This window comes from Quercus lobata, chromosome 11 (genome assembly GCF_001633185.2).
Source record: "Quercus lobata isolate SW786 chromosome 11, ValleyOak3.0 Primary Assembly, whole genome shotgun sequence".
In the NCBI taxonomy this organism is placed as follows: domain Eukaryota; kingdom Viridiplantae; phylum Streptophyta; class Magnoliopsida; order Fagales; family Fagaceae; genus Quercus; species Quercus lobata.
The window spans coordinates 9,255,393-9,273,763 of record NC_044914.1 but is presented as its reverse complement, the minus strand read 5'-3'; the positions used below and the strand labels follow the sequence as shown (position 1 = coordinate 9,273,763).

The window sequence follows — 18,371 nt, the reverse complement described above, 5'->3', positions numbered from 1 at the left end:
CACCACTTCAACAACAGATCTTACCAAACACAGAACTTAGTGTGGGGCCCACATGTTTGGGCATTTAAACAACAAACAACAGTTCTAAAACATCCATACCAAACAGTACCCATGTTTCCAGTTTCCTTTATTTCTTTTTTCGGATGATGGAATAAATTTCATTACAAAAGCAACACAACAGATGCAATTTGTCAAAAACACATATACAAGCAGCAATCTGCTGCAAACTCATGTTACCAAATCCTACAAATCAAACATTAAGCAAATTTGATACAACTCTATCCTAAACAATTGCTTTTAAAGCTTGAAAATGGTATCCCTCATTTACTTATAGAACTCACTTATAGATGGAATTTCTAATCTGGTTACAAAACCTAGCCCTGGCTCTAAGATATCTGATGATTTGAAGAAGCCACTCCTTGTTCTGAATTAACCAATATGAATACCAGCATTTCTTTGCAATCATAAATGACACATTGTGGCTGCTCAAGCTATTTGGCATATGGTAGCGTTAAATCTCCACCCTTTAAGAGACTGAGAACTCTACAACATTATATTAGTCCGCCAATTCTGTTTCTTAATGCCACACAAATTCAAGATTTGTCACATGACTCATATCCGTTCTTAGTAGAGCAAATTTTGAAAAAAAAAAAAAAAAACTATCAATGTGACCCCCATTGAACTCCTGCAGGCACTAGTGTTTCTACTTGAGCAGAGTCTAAAGGAATACATTCCTATGTTACGTGGCCGGAGTTCTAAGAAATTTTGGTAATAATACCCACAAGATTTAAAAGTTTTGAGAAAGAGCAGTCCAAGGGAAAATTACAGACGAACCAAAAAAAAAAAAAAACTGAAACCTTTAACCTTCACCTTCTTCAGTTCTATCAAGGGTTGGTTTCTAAACCCATGATCATAATTCACATAAATATGCATGATGGGCTCCATAAAAGAAGAAAAATATTGAATTGATCACAAAAGGCAGAACTTGAGCATCAAACATTCTGCCTTTTTGACAGCAAAGTATAATGCAAAGTACAATGGACACTGGCAGAACACCATATGCTACAGATCAACAAAAGAAAAGAAAATTGTTTCTCTGATTATGAAAAGGAACATTATGCGGTTCCATAGAGAATCTAGTTCTACTACTCCCCACAATTATTATCAAGCACTTCTGAAGTCTCACAGGAACTTCCTGTACGGCCTGCCTGCATCCTCATCTTGCATATGCTGTGACCACAGTTAACAAAATGTTAGCAAGCTCAATGAGTAACTGGAAGTATGGAATAACATTTTCGACATGTACTTGCATCCGACCAAATAACAAAAATGAAAATGTTCAAAACTATTCTACATAATTGTTTCTCAAATGGTAAGGAGAGAAGATTGACCACGGGCAAAAAGTAAATGAAAATGAAGAAGGCTGTGTTTGCAATGTGCAGTACCATTACATTTCAGTGATGAAACAAAGATCAAATTTTTAAGTCCAAATTAGTCTTGGAAAAAATTCATATCTGCTGCAAAGAAAGTTCAACAGCACAACTTTGATAGTAGGGTGTACATACAATCATAGATTTTAATAATAATAAAAAATACAGTAGCAAGGTCACATGTTACAAGCTTTTTACCAGGTAAAGTCCGAACCTTTGACCACAGGAAAAAAGTAGATAAAAAAAAAAGTATAAAATGGAGGCAAAGAAGTTCAGGCAACCCCCACCCCCCCAAAACAACAAATAAAAAAGGAGAGAAAAACAAAAACTACACACAATTTTATGTACCATTGTATGTAGAATTTTGCTTTAAATAAAAAGGTTCAATGTTATTAGTACAATGGACCTCAAGGAAGTTAAGATAATTCAATAGTAGAGCCTATATAGCATAATAAATCAAAAGATAATTCAATATCGTGAAAAGTGCTAAGTAATTATCTTTCCAGTTTCCCCACAACTGAATTTACACAAACTTGTATAAAGTAGATCATATGAGGCATATTATACAACTCAAAATGACATTACACTTCTAGAGTTTAAGACTCCTCACATCATTATGAAACAAAATAAAAAGATCTTGTACACCATCCCTCCTAGTCTCCATCCCCACATATTCTAAGGCTCCAATTCTGGATAAAGGATCATTACCCAGTATTGGTTATTGGTCAAACTTTTTTTGGATAAGTAACAAAAAATTTTATTGAAAACAAAACAGAGCCAAGTGTTAGTCAAACTTAATGTGAGGTCATGGAAGGGGTGACTTAGATATGGTCCTATTCTTCGGCATTTTTCAACAAGTGGCCACTGTCAAGATTGCGCTTGGCAGCCTGACATTTTAACATTGTACCAGACTTGTGGTTGGCACTTCTCACAGCATTCACATAAACCAAGAAAATAAGATATAAAATTCCATAGCATTTTGCATTAAATAAAAAGCTTATACATATCTAAGTATAGCAGGTCTTGTCAACCTTAAAAAACTAAAAACAAAAGCCGAATTGGCCTCTAGGCTAAATAGTGCTTCCATCCCCATAAGAAACAAGTGGTGTGTGAGGATACAAGTTAAATGCACAAAGAAAGAGAGCAACTTAGAAGACATGATATTTGTGAATGGAAAATAATCCCGGGGATAGCACATTCAACTGGGTATCATGCCTCATGAAGCAGAGGTCACTAGTTTAAATCTCCCCTTCTCCCTTCCCTTGGGGCCAAAAAATTCACATATCAGAAGGGTAAAAAAGATATTTGTGAATGAAAAACAGTTAAGCATGGTATAGCCAGATTCTACTTAAGCAAGACATTGAAATTTTTATCAAATAGAGGAGGCCATCTTTTTCTCCCACTAAAATAGGGTGCTTAGCGTGGTTAATGTAGCATATGTCACTAACTTTAAAGAATCACGCATGTTTGAGATAATTTTAATCCAACTTAAATGGGGATACTGAATAAAGTACCTAACATTAATAAGCTTATAAATCTGGCCAAAAACTAATATGATTAAGGCCAGGAAATAATTTAACACACAGATGTTTTAAGTCAATCAAGGTCATTATATACCAATCTTTGAACTGAAATGGTAGATGATAAACTACTCTGTTTACCCCTCCCTTATACAATATAACTGAATAAGAAAGCCTACAAAATTTTCCATATCTGTTAATCATGACACTCTACTCATACAACACAAGATTATTCAAATCAATTTTCCAAAAGATTAGATGTCCCATATGAAAAGACTTTGCACAGATATAAAGAGATCAACAAGTATCTATGTAGAATTTGTGCTAGTAAATTCAAAAATATAGGAAGCTCAGTGTCTGTTTTACACTTACTTTTATTTTAGCCTTTTAGCTTATTTGCTATACAGATTTTTAAGGCCTCACTTTTTCTAGGTACAACTATACTTTAACCAGCTTTAAGCCATTAAGCTTTCAACAAAAAGTTACATCCAAATGCCGTCTCAACCTTATTCCAACAACCCAACAATCATAACAATCCACTCATAAGAGACAGAAATTTTTATTAAGAACTGCATACTCACAACTTCCAAGGGAATTTTAGTTGCTTTTCTTCTCCTTGAAGACAATGAAAGCAATTGCAAGGTCAATGAAGTAAGGTGGGTCTCTGCTTTTCCAAGGTATGTGCTTTATTATTTCAGAGGAGAAAAATGTCAAGAACAATGGTAACTTTGGTGCCATTCCATAAGTGTTTGAAACACTTTATAGCAAACTCCAATATATGTCACAAGACAAACAAACAGAGCTCAACCCACAGTCATGGCTTCTAGCTGCTGAGAGGGAGACTTTTTTTTGGGCTATATTTAAGCACCCCACAATTGGGGATTGAACATTCAACCTCTCCCTTGGAAGAGGTCAGGAAGTGCCATTGGATTACAAGGGTTGCTGGCAAATGGCACTTCCTCCCTCCCTTAAACACGGGATGGAGGGTAAGACCACGGGGGTGCATGTGTAACTTAGCAATCAAAATAATTTTCTATCCCATTAAAAGTTACCACTTACAAGTGGTATGGGCAAGTTCCTTCTAAGTTCTACCAAAAGGTACAAGTCATGGGTTCGAGTTCAAGAACCGGCCTTTCCAAAACAAAAATGGGGTTAAGACTGACTACCAATCACCTCTCTTTGACCCCACAAAAGTGGGAGCTTTATACGCTAGGTACCACCTTTTTTTATTGATAGTCACCATTTTACCAGCCCAAGATTTTACATAGTAAAAACATTACAAGTATCCAGTACCCAGAATCTAAATTGTACACAACAATGGGGTTAAGGCAGATTACCAATCACCTCTTCCCGACCCCGCAAAAGTGGGTGCTTTGCCGCTTTGTGCACTAGGTACGAGTACAACCATCTTTTTTTTTTGGTTACCACTTTACCAGCCCAAGATTTTACATAGTAACAACATTACAAGTATCCATAAACCATAATCTCAATTGTAGACCACAAGGTTGTCCCTTTCACGCACAAAATATCATAATTATAACACACTACACTGGTTATAGATGTCAACAAATTTACAATTTAGCTGAAATACCAATTGTGAATTGGTAAAAACCCAGCTGTATTTTTTTTCTAGTAAATTTCATTTAGCTCAACAGCTAAAATCTGTGGGCCTAGGTTCGAGTCCCAATACAACAAAAAGCAACCCAAAATCAATTATCATTGGACAAACATCATATAAGTTCAAATCCTATAGTATGTATAAAGAAAACCCAGTTCTAGAATTCGACAAAACTACTATTTAGATGAAAGTGTGATGGGATCTGATCGATTTTGAAGAGAAAATAGTGGAGAGAGAGCGAGAGAGAGAAATGACATACGAATTCACGGACGATGCCTTTGTAGACGAGGTAGGGGACGGCGATGCCGAAGATGCCAACGAGAGCTAAGTTGCGACGAGTCCAACGGAAGTTGTGCTCCAGAGTCTCTCTGGCTGATCCCCAATCCTCTATGAACTTGTTCTTGTTTGCCTCCATTCCTCCTGCCATCTTCTCTCTCTCTCTCTCTCTCTCTCTCTACCCTGACCTTGACCTTGCCTTGTGAAGTTGTGAGTGTGTGTGTGTGTGTTTCTACTTTCTCTATTTGCCGTTAGAGTGAGTGAACATTCAACTCTTTGTTTGGGTTGGTTTTGGTTTCGTTTGGTTGGTGCTTGGTTTTTGCCTATTGTTCCCGCTGTTTGGCTGCGCCCGTTAGGCTATTCCATCATTTCTAATTGAGAAAGTCTAGCACCACACTAATTTTCGCAACTTTGCCACGTGGCGACTCGTATATGGTAAAATTATAAACCCACATAAACCTATCATTTTATTTCTACCACTTGCAACTTGGCATGTGGTAAAGTTGTGAAAATTGGTGTGATGCTAGACTCACTATTTCTAACCTCTATTCTTTTATATTTCTTTTGTTTAAATAAAATATAAAAGATCCCTATAAAAAAATAAAATAAAAAGATGCTTAAAGATAAAAAGTTAAATGATATATATATATATATATATATATTTTTAAAGTTGATAGTTTTAGCCATTAGTTCTAATTTTCTACTAGTCCAATACTTTTACAAAGAAACAAAAAAGAACAAGCATACATGCAATACATGAAACATTTTCTTTTTTGATAATTGAGGGAGTGAAGATTTGAATTTTGGATGTCTCTGTTAGAAATATTAAAAAGTGTCAACAAATTATGCTACAAGGCTCTTAACCCATTTTTTTCGTTGTAAAAAAGGCAAATAGATCAATATGGTCAAATGACGTACCATACTACTATTGCTTTTATTCTAGATTAAACTAATAAAGTAGGCATGTTTTTTGAATTTGACTAGAGGTGTGCATGAGTCGAGTTAGGACAGGTTGAGGGATTTTTTCAATTTAACCCACCACGGTCAAGTTGAAAAAATCCAACCTAACTCAAACCATTACAAGGGTCCAACCCAACCCACCTGGATCAGGTTGGACAGTTTTTTTTTTTTTTTTTTAATTTTTAATTGAGCATTAGGACAACACAAATACAAATAAAAGCAAATTTATAACTTAATAAACCTAAGCATAACACCAAATTAATACAAACTATTTTTATTAGTGCTTCAAATTTAGTAGGACATCATATAGTTTTATTCAAACTAAGTTGATAAATAAAAGAGTAAATAATAAAATTATATAATATATTTTTAAAATATATATTAAATATAGGTGAGTCGAGTTAGGCTGATCTGTGAATCTGTTGATCTGTACCAAACCAACCCATCGTAAAAATTAAAAAAAAAAAAAATGACAATCCAATCCAACCCACCAACCCCTTAAAAACCAACCCAACTAGGCGAGTTAAGTTGGATCGAGTCAATTTTTTACGAATTGACGGGTTAATTGCACACCCCTAACTTTGATCCATATTTAGATTATGAAAGGTGAGTTTCCTTTGATAATTAAAATCTTAACAACAAATTTCAACACCTAGAGTAACAGATTTCCACAAAAGGGGGGGGGGGGGTGGGTTTCATGTCAGCAAACTAATCAAAACCAAAAAGCCTACCCACATAGAAAGAAGGAAAAAAAAAAAAGCACAAATATCAATAACAAAAACTTACAAACTGAAAAGTAGACCCATAATCATCCATAAAGTCAGTAACGAAAACACCCTAATCACTTATCCAATAATTGACACACCCATAAAACCTTCTTTCAAGGTTATCAGCAATCTATTGAAGTCACTATCCTAGCTCCATGCCTACAGTTGCAAATACATCCACCCTTGAGCTAACAACTAAGGATGTCAAGCTAGATGCCATTAATTTCAAGTTGATAGAGATGGATTGGATTTCACAGAGGAAGATAACAATTTGGGGATTATGTTTTCAATTTGGCTATATGGGTTGTGATCTTCGATTTGGGAATTTAGGTTTCTGTTTGGGGAAAATTTGTCACACATGCAGGGTCGTGGCTTGTCAATTAAGTTTGGATGGGAAGATGTATCAACCATACAAACTTAAAATATGCCATTTTGTTAGTTAATTTTCTCAATTATGCATTGCCAAGTTCCATAACAAAGATAGTGTTAAGGATCAAAATGAAACCTTGTTGAAAGACTTAAGAACCAAATTGAATTAAAAAAAAAAAAAAAAAACACTCACACACACAATGAGTAAAACAAAAACAACTCGAAATATAGGGCACACAATGAGTAAAACAAAAACAACTCGAAATATAGGGGAGTAAAAGTGAATTTTTCCCAAATAAAAATGAAGAAAGAGTGAAAATTTCACTACTTCTTTCACATTAGTTGAGTTGATAAATTCTTGTTGATTCTCATTTAAATCCACTACTAACATTACTTTTTTATATATTACTAACAATTTGCCATATCAATAATTATTAAAAGTTTTGTCGTGGGGATTAGGGCTTTCATTCGGGGAAAACTTGTGACACATGCAAGGTTGTGGCTTGTCAATTAAGTTTAGACAAGAAGATGTATCCACTAGACAAACTTAAAATATGTCATCGTGTTAGTTAATTTTGTCAATTATGCATGCCAAGACATGTAAGTAAGTTCCATAACTAAGATAATGTTAAGGATCAAAATGAAACCTTGTTGAAAGACTCAAGACCAAGTTGAAATTTCTTTAAATACACAAGGAATGAAACAAAAACAACCCAAAATATATGGACTAAAAGTGGTTTTTTCCAAAAAAAATCAAGAAAGAAAGAAAAATCAAGAAAGAACAACTTTATAATCTCATTCTACAACTATAAAGGTTAGACCTTTTCTTAGTTGTACTCTAGTTGTATAATATATTATAAATCCAATTTAAAACACTATTATTATTTTCGTATGTGTTCTAATAAATATTATTGTTTACTAAAAAAAAACTTTTCAAAACTTTTTTCATAATATTAATTTGACAAATTTTTTATAATTTTCATTTAAGCTTATCATTAATATAATTTTTTTACTTATCACTAACAATATGCCGTATCAGCAATTTTAAAAATTCTTGTTGAATTTTTTAAGGCTATAAACTTTCTCATCAAGAAAAATCTACGGTTGTCAAGAGTGTTAGTGTGCCACGGTCCTAATCACACTCGTGTTAGAGAGGCAGTCTTTAACTACACAATACTCCACAACATATATAGGGCCTTAGTCCTAGGTTTACACATCGACACAAAACACACCTACCACCACAACCACAGCAAGAGAGAAACAAACACCACAGAAAAAATCAATGGCGTCTAGGGTTTCATTGAAGAGCAAGGGCAAAGCGAGCGGCAAGGCCTTGAAGGGCTCTGCTGAGGAAAAATCCATTGGCGAGAGCTTAAAGGAGTGGAGCACGTGGGCCCTGAAGAAGGCCAAGGTCGTCACCCACTATGGTTTCATTCCTTTGGTCATCATCATCGGCATGAACTCCGAGCCCAAACCCCATCTCGCTCAGCTCCTCAGCCCTGTCTGATCGATCTTATTGGCTAGTTTTCTGCAATACCCAGATCGGGATTTGGGATTTTCTTTCATGGGTTGGTGCCTATTTGTCGAAATCTACATGTTTTGAGTTTGGGTTTTAAATCTGTTATGTTATGGATTTTGTGTATCTTTAGGGTTATCTTTTCAGAAAGTCAAAATCTAGGGAATTAGAAAAATAATATTATGTTTAATTTTCAATGTTGAAAGCTTTATTTTATTGCCTTTTTTTATGTTGCCTGATGTGGTTTCATTAGCTTCTGCATCTAAATTTTAATTCTTGATTATGCTTATACGATATAATAATCTAATATGATTGGTTGCTGAGAAAATGAGAGAACAGAAAGTTAAAAAAAAAAATTAAAATAAAATAATAATTTGTTTTGTGATTGTATTTCCTCTGCCATCTGATTACTTCTATAGAAGATTGGGGGTTTTGTTATTGTCTTATTGATGATGTTTTCTTCGATGATTGATGTTTATTTGTATGATCTCAGTTAATTATCTTATTCTTTTCAGTGACTACATGATTATTATATGATTAAAGAATCACTCTGTGGAAAAAATTCTTATGGGGTTAGGATCACTTTTAATCTAATCTCTCTTTGGTTCTTGAGTGAACATGGGAAATTTAGATGTATGACTATGATGTTAGATTGTTAATTAGATAGTTAAAGGAGTCTCCTTTGTCTTTTTGTTTGAGTAAGCAATTCTGATTTCAAAAAGGTGGAGTTTTGTTAACTAAGCTGATGAATTGAAAGAACTAGACTTAGGAGAATGGATGATTCTGTTTGATGTCTGAAACACTGAATAAATTCAGTCAATATTTTCTCTTAATATATATATATATATATATATATATATATTGTAAACTATTAATATGAATGATGGATGGTAAATGAAGCATTGGTATTTAGGCTGTGTTTGGTTCGTGTAAAAGCATTTTCGGAAAATATTCCATTTTCTGGAAATGCTATTTTCCGGAAAGGAAAATGTTTTCATGTGTTTAGTTGCATTTCAAAAAAATTTCTGGAAAATATTTTCTGGTGTTTGGAAAAGAAGAAGGAAAAGACAAACCCAGAAAAAAAATCATCAACGCTCGACTGGGTTCGACAGCGCAGTGCTTTGCGAGCTCCAGTCCGACGACCACGCCGTCGAGATCTCTTCGCGAGATCGCGATAGACGCTTCGCGAGATCGCGCCGTCGATCGCGATCTCAATCTCATGAGATCGCGATCGACGGCGCGATCTCGATCTCGGATGGCAGTCGTCGGACTGGAGCTCGCGAGATCGGCGCGAATTGGAGCTAGGAGTTTGACGGCGATCATCGGACTGACTGGAGCTCGGTCTTCTCCTCTCGCGCGCTCTCTCTCTCTCTCTCTCTCTCTCTCTCTCTTTTTCCGGAAATACTTTGAAGTGAAAATGGAAGTGTAAAATGATTTCCGTGGTCGAAGCCATTTTTTTTCGGTCAATGGATTTCAATTTCCGGAAAATAGAATTTTCCGGACCAACCAAACAGCCCCATTTCCGGAAAAGCATTTCCGGAAGTGATTTTCACGTGATTTTCACCCAAAACAAACACACTCTTAGATATGCTGCTAAGAAACAGTAAGAGTTTTAGGAAAAAGAAGATAAAATAATTGTGGCCTAATTTCGATGTGGGGTGGCACCTTTGATAGGCTGTGAGTTAAAATTTTTCTTTAGGTTATAAAGTTGCTGTTCAGTTTTAATAAGTCTTGCTAAGATAGGGGTTTGGTTTAGTAGTTCTTAATTATTTTTCATTGTTATTAGGTATCTAGTCTTTCCTGAAAAATGTATTTAGGAGTCCTAGTTCTTAACATGCATATCAAATTTCATACCAATCATTGATAATCATATGTTATCTACTACTTGATCCGTAAACTCATGTTTGTAATAATTTTAGAATACAAAAAACTAAACTGATTATTTGGCTCTAGAAAACCAATATCATATACTAATTTTTGTTATTGAATGTTCTTGTACATTGTACTAATTAACCCTTGATTATTAGAATATAAATCAAGCTAAAAGAGCCTAAGTTTTTTTATTAAACAGGGCTAACAAGGCATGAAATAATTATAAAGCTTGTTAAAGTATGCTTCTTGTTACTAGATTGTAAAAATAATAACCATGTGTTAATGAAACACCTCCTGTCCTGAGAGACCTGATACTGATGTAATTTCCTTTCTGGGAGGAAAGAACATCAGCTTCATTATAGGATGAAAACAACCAATGCCATCCCAACAGTGCAAAAACAATTTGCTCATTAGAAAAGTGAAAATGATCGGTTTGTCTGTCCAAGTGTTTTATTATTTTACCATCTGCTCCAGTGGCTGAGAAAATTCTCTACCGCTCAAAGCTAGGCTGTGTTTGGCATCACTAAATTGAAGTTAATGCAGAGCTCCCCGACCCCCCATTTTACGGGTGTAAAGGATAACTAGGCTGTGTTTGGCATCACTAAATTGAAGTTAATGCAGAGCTCCCCGACCCCCCATTTTATGGGTGTAAAGGATAACATTATTGTTAAACATCCATACCCTATCCATACAAAAGACTATGGGATAAGTAACATAAACACGCATCAACCTCAAGCTGGTTTACAACACAAAAAAGAGAGAAAAATGTTGACGAAGTACATGTAATCAAAAGAGAAAAATGTTCTATAAATGAGTAGGGAAAGTAATTGGATTGCACTATTCCCTATTCCCTATAGGGAAAATTACAATCACTGCCAGTAAGCTACATGGCACAAGGCTTCTGGTACCAAAATAGGAAAAATGAAAACCCAACTTCCAGTTGCGCTTTTATTTTTTTGTCTGGATCTATCAAGTTGGGCTTGCTTCTCTCTCTCAAATTATGTTCTTATTTATATGGCATTTCCTTCCAATATGGAAAAGAAGAGAGTTGTCCCTTCTTTTACACCCTGTAAACAAATAAACACCATGAAGGAAAACTATTCTCCTTTCCCTTTCCTTTTTCTTTTTTCCTCTCTCCTTTCCTCCCTTGGTTTTGCTAAGCATAATGTAAAAATATGAGTGGTGTCCTTTTTATTCTTTTTTTTAGGTAAATATTTGAATCCTAAATATTTTCGTTGGAAATACCAAAAAATATCATGTAAACTACAAACTTTTGCCTCTTTTCCAAATTCTAACAGAACAGAATTACACTTAGTTGCTGAGTTGGCTTTTTTGTTACTATTTGGGCAAGTTATTTTCAAAACTTTTAAATTTGAAAAACCACGAAAATAAAAAATAACATAGTTCAAAATTGAATTAATTTTATTTTATATCAATTTTTTCAAAAGAGCAAATTTAAATACAATTTTTTAGGTGTTGTAACTTAGATTTCTTAGTTAAATTTAATCACATGGTTATATTAGCAAATAAGTAATTGAAAAATGCTAAATCTACTTCAAATTTTACTTTAAAAAAAAACACTTAAAAATTGATTTGACAAGGAATGCTATTGATCACATTTATATTAGATAATAAATGAGTTTTTAAATTATTTCTTGTAATTGATGACATATCAATTTGTAAGACGTAAGTAGGGATGACAATTCGTGTTCACGTGTCAGATTTGTATTGTGTCAACTAATGAATATTCGGTTATATGGGTCAACACTAACTCGACACGTTTATTAAATGGGTCAAGATTCCTCAACCCTAACACAACTTGTTTATTAAATGGGTCAGTTGTATCAACCCATTTATCAGATTTTATCGATGCGAAACAAAAATATACAAATTTTAGTACTAAATTATGGAAAAAAAAAATTATACATAAAATTCAAAACTAACAAATAAATGCATCACAAATAATTATTTAAAATTAAAACATATCTCAATATCACAAATAATAAATCATAATATGTTAAAGAAAATAAACCACAACAACTAATAAGTTTATATACCTAGGGTTTGAAGGGTATATTAGTAAAATATACTTTAATTAAACAGGTCAGACAAGTCAAATGAGTTTCATAGGTTGGACACTAACCCAATCCGTTTATTAAACGGGTCAGTCATATCAACCCGAATATGACACAAATCCGTTAAGTTTCAACCCATAACCTGCTAATTTTGTATTGAGTTGTGTCGTGTTTGCGGGTCGTGTCAAATTTTGCCACCCCTAGACGTAAGTAGTAAAATTGGTAGTATCCTTAACATCACCCTAAGTAATATGGTTGAATCTAATTGTCCTTGAAAAAGATTACAATCATATATTGATTAATGCAATTATGTTGTTAAATTTTGATAATGCACAGAAATTTAGTAAGCTGAATGCTCCGAGCTTCAATGATCTAATAGTTGCTTGAAAGGCTTGAAAAGAAAAACAAACGATCAAAGGAGACCGGGGCTAACCGGCCAAGAATCCTCTGATGCTTAAGTTAGTTTATTTCTTAAATTCTAGAGTTTCAACTTTTTGGGAGTTGTCTAAAACTTACCTTCATTTGATGTGAATGAGTGTTTATATAGTGTGCTCTTGAAGTGGTTACTTGTTTCGTAACTTTCCTTATATTTAAGAAGGTTAGAGGGTTCAAGGTTAATTTCTACAATTGCTATAGGAGTTAGAATATTTTTTCTATAACTGTTGTTGGAGGTTAAGTACTAAGTAGGAAGTTATAGTGATGAACCAAGATTTTACTCATGCTTCGAAATAATAACATGTAGTTCAATTTACTAGCTCGTGTAGATAAATCTTTATGGAATTTTCCAAGTGTTGGGGGTCATCTAGGCGCTTGCTTCATGGATGATCCATATGCCTTTGGACGACCATTTTGCTAGGTACAGCTATTCTTGTCTTCTTGGCTTGGACGACCCTCATGGACGAATTGGAGTTGGTTCAATTTTCAGTTCACCATCAGATTTAATTAGAAAACTTACGTTATATCACCAAATCAACTTGTACCTAAAATTTAGCAAATTATAACTCTAATTTTTTTTTTTTTTTTTTTTGGTGTGGAATATAACACCAAATCAACTTGTACCTAGAATTTAGCAAATTTTAACTTATAGTAATATATATATTTGTGTGTGTGGAAATATGCAATGTGGAAACACAAAAACTTTAAAATTGTGATTTAAGAGGGAGCGTGTCTAAAGAATCAAAGCTAAACTAAAAATTCCCGAACTAAAAACAACCAAAATCACTTACATTATTCTTAGGAATTTTGGCTGCCATGTTCATGTGGTTTGCCAAATACTGAAATACCCTCTAAAGTTGTAAATAGGTAACGACTTTTAGTATGAGTTGTACAACCCAATGTAGGACCATCTTCTTTGATTTTTAAGTAGATAGTCCCTCATAGATAAAACACAAATATATTTCAATTTCCTCCAAAATAAGTGGTCGTCACAATGATCGTTTGTAAATCAAATTTATATTGGATAATAAATGAGTGTTTAAATTATTTCTTGTAATTGATGACATATAGTAAAATTGGTAGTATCTTTAACATCACCCTAAATAATATGGTTGAATCTAATTGTCCTTGAAAAAAATTACACTCTTATATTGATTAATGCAATTATGTTGTTAAATTTAATTAGAAACTTACGTTATAACACCAAATCAACTTGTACCTCTATTATTGTTGAGGGAGATTCAAAGGTGGTTATCACAGCTTTACGAAGTAAAGAGGAATCCCTTTCTTCTTTTGGTCATTTAATTTTTTCAGCAAAGCAATCTCTAGATGCCTTCCATAGTATTTCCTTTTCTCAGATTCGCAGTTCAGGGGTAGCTCATAACCTAACTAAACATGTAAGTGGTTTTCTTGCGTGGATGGAGAATGTTCCTCCATGCTTTTAGCATGTACTTCTAGTCTATTATGGCTAAGCTTTTTAATGAATTTTCATGGTCTTTCTTCTATATATATATATATATATATAAAATAAAATAAAAAAATAAAAAAAAACCTTGTACCTAAAATTTAGCAAATTTTAACTCTAATTTTAAGTAGATAGTCCCTCATAGATCAAACACAAATATAATTCAATTTCCTCCAAAATAAGTGGTCGATCACAATGATCGTATTTAAATCAAAATAGATATTACAAAAATTTTCCCAACACGTCATATGTAGAGGGAAAGCTTTTGCAAAGAGATTTTGTTTTCAGGGGTCATGGGAAATTCTAAAAAATGAGATCAAAATCAAAGCTGTAATCACATATTCACATATGCTCAAAGCATGGGTAAAATGGTCCTTTTACTAAGGAAATACCAAATTCATCTCAGCCTTCCACGTGTACTAGTAACAGTAAATCTAGACCACACGAACGCTGCGTAATATTCATTGTCCCTAGGATCCTAATATAGAATAAATGATAATTGACTTGGCAAAAAAAATTTATAATTGGAATTTTGTACATTTGCCAATTGCAACGTTCACTGCTTGCTCTTCCAGAGAGGAATTGCGTGGCACTAATGGACAAGAGGTTGGTAAATTAAGTTCACCTAATAGAATTCAAATACATTTTAGAATTGACCGAAAAAACAAAAAATAATATTTTTTTGTTTCAAATTAAATTCAATATTTTTTTTTGAGAACAAAAATTAAATTCAATCAAGTTAAGCGTTTAAACTTTTTTTTTTTTTTTTTTTGAGAAAATAGTAAGGTGTTTAAACTTTGAATTTAATTGGAGAACATAATAACATATTATACATAATATTGTGTACCTAAGTTTTGTCCAATCATTATTTTTTCGGAAGAATATGTTCATATTCTTTGTGTTCTTCCCCATAACAAGACTGTGCATGTTCATTATTTTCTGTCTTTCTTGTACTTTTTTTTTTAATAACCAAACACATCAAAACTCATATCAATAACAGTTTAAACCACCGATTTGAGCATCTCTCTCTCTCTCTCTCTCTCTCATCCAAATCAAACCCATATCAGTGGTGAACAACTAAATGAGAGAAAGATAGGAAAATCCGAAAATGAAAGAAAGCCGAGAGAGGGAGAGAGGGAGAAAGGAAAATAAAAAATGAAAAGGAATGGAATGGATCTGAAAAAGAAAGAAGAATAAGAAAGATACAAACACAAGCACATACCATCAGATAGTGAGATCTAGAGAGAGATGAGATTTAAAAGAAAATGAATGGAAAATTAATTTTTTTTGAAAAAGGATTTATTTATTTATTTAATTGCTGACATGACATTTGAAAAATGTTAAATTAATTTTTTAAATATTATTTTAATAGCCATATCAGCATTTAATGTGCTAGCAGTGCACTCCATCTGTCATGTAGACTATTTCCATTAATAAAATGACGGTAATGACTAAAATGAGAACAAATTTTTTATTTTAAGGATCGCATCTAGGGAAAAAATTAAAATCAAAACCAGAATTTGGCCCAAAATATAGAGACTAAAAGTGTATTTACACTTTTTTTTATTTCATTTTTATTTTTATCATTCGTTTGCTTCTCAATTTGTAGTATTTAAGTTTCTGTTTTTATCGGTAGAACATTTAAACTTTTATTTTTAATTTTATTTTTCAATTACAACATTGGAAACGTAATCAATTCAATAGATAGACCAACTCGCATGTGCAGCTCAGTAGCTCACTTTTTTACCAAAATGTTACATCACATGTTTAAGGTGGAACTTGTTTTTTATTGGTAGAACATGTGTTCTTTCCAATTTTCACCACAGGATGAGCAACAAACATAATAAAAAAAATGCCAACATTGTTCACTTGATAGAGCAACTGTCTGTGGACAGTTTCCAACTTTCCATTCACCAATTATGTTACTACATTACATAAAAATCAACTCCACCAAAAAATATTATAAAACAAAAATCACATTCACAAAAAATTTAGAAAGACCAACTTACAAGTTACATGTTCCTCTTCATACCACATTTATTAGGCTTGTACAAATTACAATAAATAGAGCTTCATCTATAAATACAACAAAATATCACAATATTTTTACAAAAGTTAAGGTGTCAACTCATCATAAACCAAGATAAAATTAAATAAAATATGGACAAAATTTGGCTGCAAATTTGGCTACAGCTAATAGCTACAACTTCATTCAATATTTTTTTATTGAATATGAATTTTGACAAAAATCCACCATCAGATTAATTTTTCTTCCTATACTTACTGGCAAAATTTTCAGAAAATATAAGATTAATAGTTATATTAACTATCAAATGTTTAAATTTCAAGTTTTTATAATTTAGAATTATGCATAAAAAATAGGTTTATGAATCGAATAGTAATAACATCTGATTGATACGAAATTTGATGTACATGTTAAGAAAAAAAAAAAACATTAAATCCAATAATTAAAACTTTAAAATATGTAGCAATATTAATTATTTTTAGTGAGAGTTGTAGACACTGTCTAGAACCAAGTTTGTAACCAAATTTTGTCCATAAAATATAATATCTAAACCCACCACAACTAACAACAAGAGTATAATAAAAAGGGTCTGATCAACTGAGTGCTTTTTAGGACATTTGTTAATGAACTCTTTAAAAAAAAATTAATACAATTTTTATGGAGAAAAAACTAATTACTTTTTTTTTTTTATAAAAAATTTATAAAAATATTCCCTAAACCGATATTATTGGTTAACTTTTCCACAATCAAAATTACTACTAGTCCATTTTAAGGTCTGTCTCTTTAAAAATGGTCTCGTCAGCGGTGGGCCTGCTTTGGCATGGCAGGTAAAACCAATTTAACAAGACAACTACTGCACAAAAATAGGCATTTATACACACACAGACATGGTCCAGTTGGAGTTATTAGCCACCAAACCAAACCGGCATTGACACACAGACGTGTAACGGTGATTCCGGGGAAGTTCTTATACCTAAAACAAAAAATATATCAGAAAAGTGTTCATTAAATAATTTTTTTTTTTTTTGAAAAACGTGTTCATTGAATAATTAAAATTAAAATACTGTAACTGTTCATAAATATGATGGGTTAACTTCTCAAAAAACCAAAACCAAAAATATATGGATTAAAATTGTCAAAATAAAAAGACACAGAAAGATCTTAAACGTAGGAATGAGAGAAAAAAATAGTAAATATGAGTGAATAACGGATATTTTAAAGTTTTTTAAATGTTGTACTTTATTTTTGATATTTCAATAATTAAAATGAGCGATTTGAATTATTGATATTTTTATTGAAAATATACAAAATTACAGTGTTAGTTGAGTAACAATGCTTTAGTGGATTGTCTAAAATAACCTTAATTTTAGTTAGAATTAAAATAAAATAAAAATAATTAAAGAATAAAAGAGTAATTTAACTTATTTCAACATCAAACCGAAATATTTACACTTCCCAGATATTTTCACTTGTCTTGGGATATTTTCTTGCAATCAAATATCACTTGTCACATGAATTATTTATATATAATTTTGAATTAAACCTTGCATTGCATAAGCAAATATTTATATTTTCTCTTTTGCTTTATCATAAAGATAACTTTTTTTTTGAGAATCATCATAAAGATAACCTAACTTCATTATAAATTTGAGATTTGTACATCTATTACTATTTACTATATATAATAGCAAAAACTGAGAGAACATTAATCCTATATTGTCTCTCATTAAGCCATGTGTACATTAAAAAAAATGCCAAATATTGTTCCGATTAAACATTTTGTTCCTAACCGTTCTAATCACCATTTAAATATTGCAATTAATTTCAAACATTACAATTCATTGGGAACAGGAATTTGCTATAACATTTTTTTCCCTTCAAATCTTAAGAATGATTTTCTTTCCTATCCAAACTCTCCAATGGAGGATGTCCACTAGAAATTATTAGGTTCATTGGAGGAGTGTTTGTGTGATCCTCCAAACCCATTAAACACTGCCACCTAAGCAAATGAGAGACATCATCTGTTGGGTTTTTTTTTTTTT

At 32.5% G+C, this 18,371-nt stretch overlaps 2 protein-coding genes across 2 annotated transcripts; one reads left to right on the top strand and one right to left on the bottom strand.

Annotated features, from left to right (window-relative positions):
- Positions 1–841: 841 nt before the first annotated feature.
- Positions 842–5,195, bottom strand: LOC115967275. The gene is made up of 2 exons (XM_031086351.1): positions 4,828–5,195; positions 842–1,230 (listed from the first exon to the last, which is right to left on the bottom strand). The coding sequence occupies exons 1-2, from the start codon at positions 4,993–4,995 to the stop codon at positions 1,183–1,185; spliced, it is 216 nt and encodes a 71-aa protein (XP_030942211.1). The 5' UTR covers positions 4,996–5,195; the 3' UTR covers positions 842–1,182.
- Positions 5,196–8,132: 2,937 nt separating this feature from the next.
- Positions 8,133–8,685, top strand: LOC115968770 (mitochondrial import receptor subunit TOM7-1). Its single transcript, XM_031088268.1, has one exon. The coding sequence runs from the start codon at positions 8,223–8,225 to the stop codon at positions 8,445–8,447; it is 225 nt and encodes a 74-aa protein (XP_030944128.1). The 5' UTR covers positions 8,133–8,222; the 3' UTR covers positions 8,448–8,685.
- The last annotated feature ends 9,686 nt before the right edge of the window (positions 8,686–18,371 follow it).

Bases quoted from the DNA above. Each gene is read 5' to 3' on its own strand.
- LOC115967275 (XM_031086351.1), bottom strand. From the start codon at position 4,995: ATGGCAGGAGGAATGGAGGCAAACAAGAACAAGTTCATAGAGGATTGG. The intron at 1,231-4,827 runs GTATGTCATTTC...CTGTGGTCACAG, and splicing joins AAGGCATCGTCCGTGAATTC to CATATGCAAGATGAGGATGC.
- LOC115968770 (XM_031088268.1), top strand. From the start codon at position 8,223: ATGGCGTCTAGGGTTTCATTGAAGAGCAAGGGCAAAGCGAGCGGCAAG.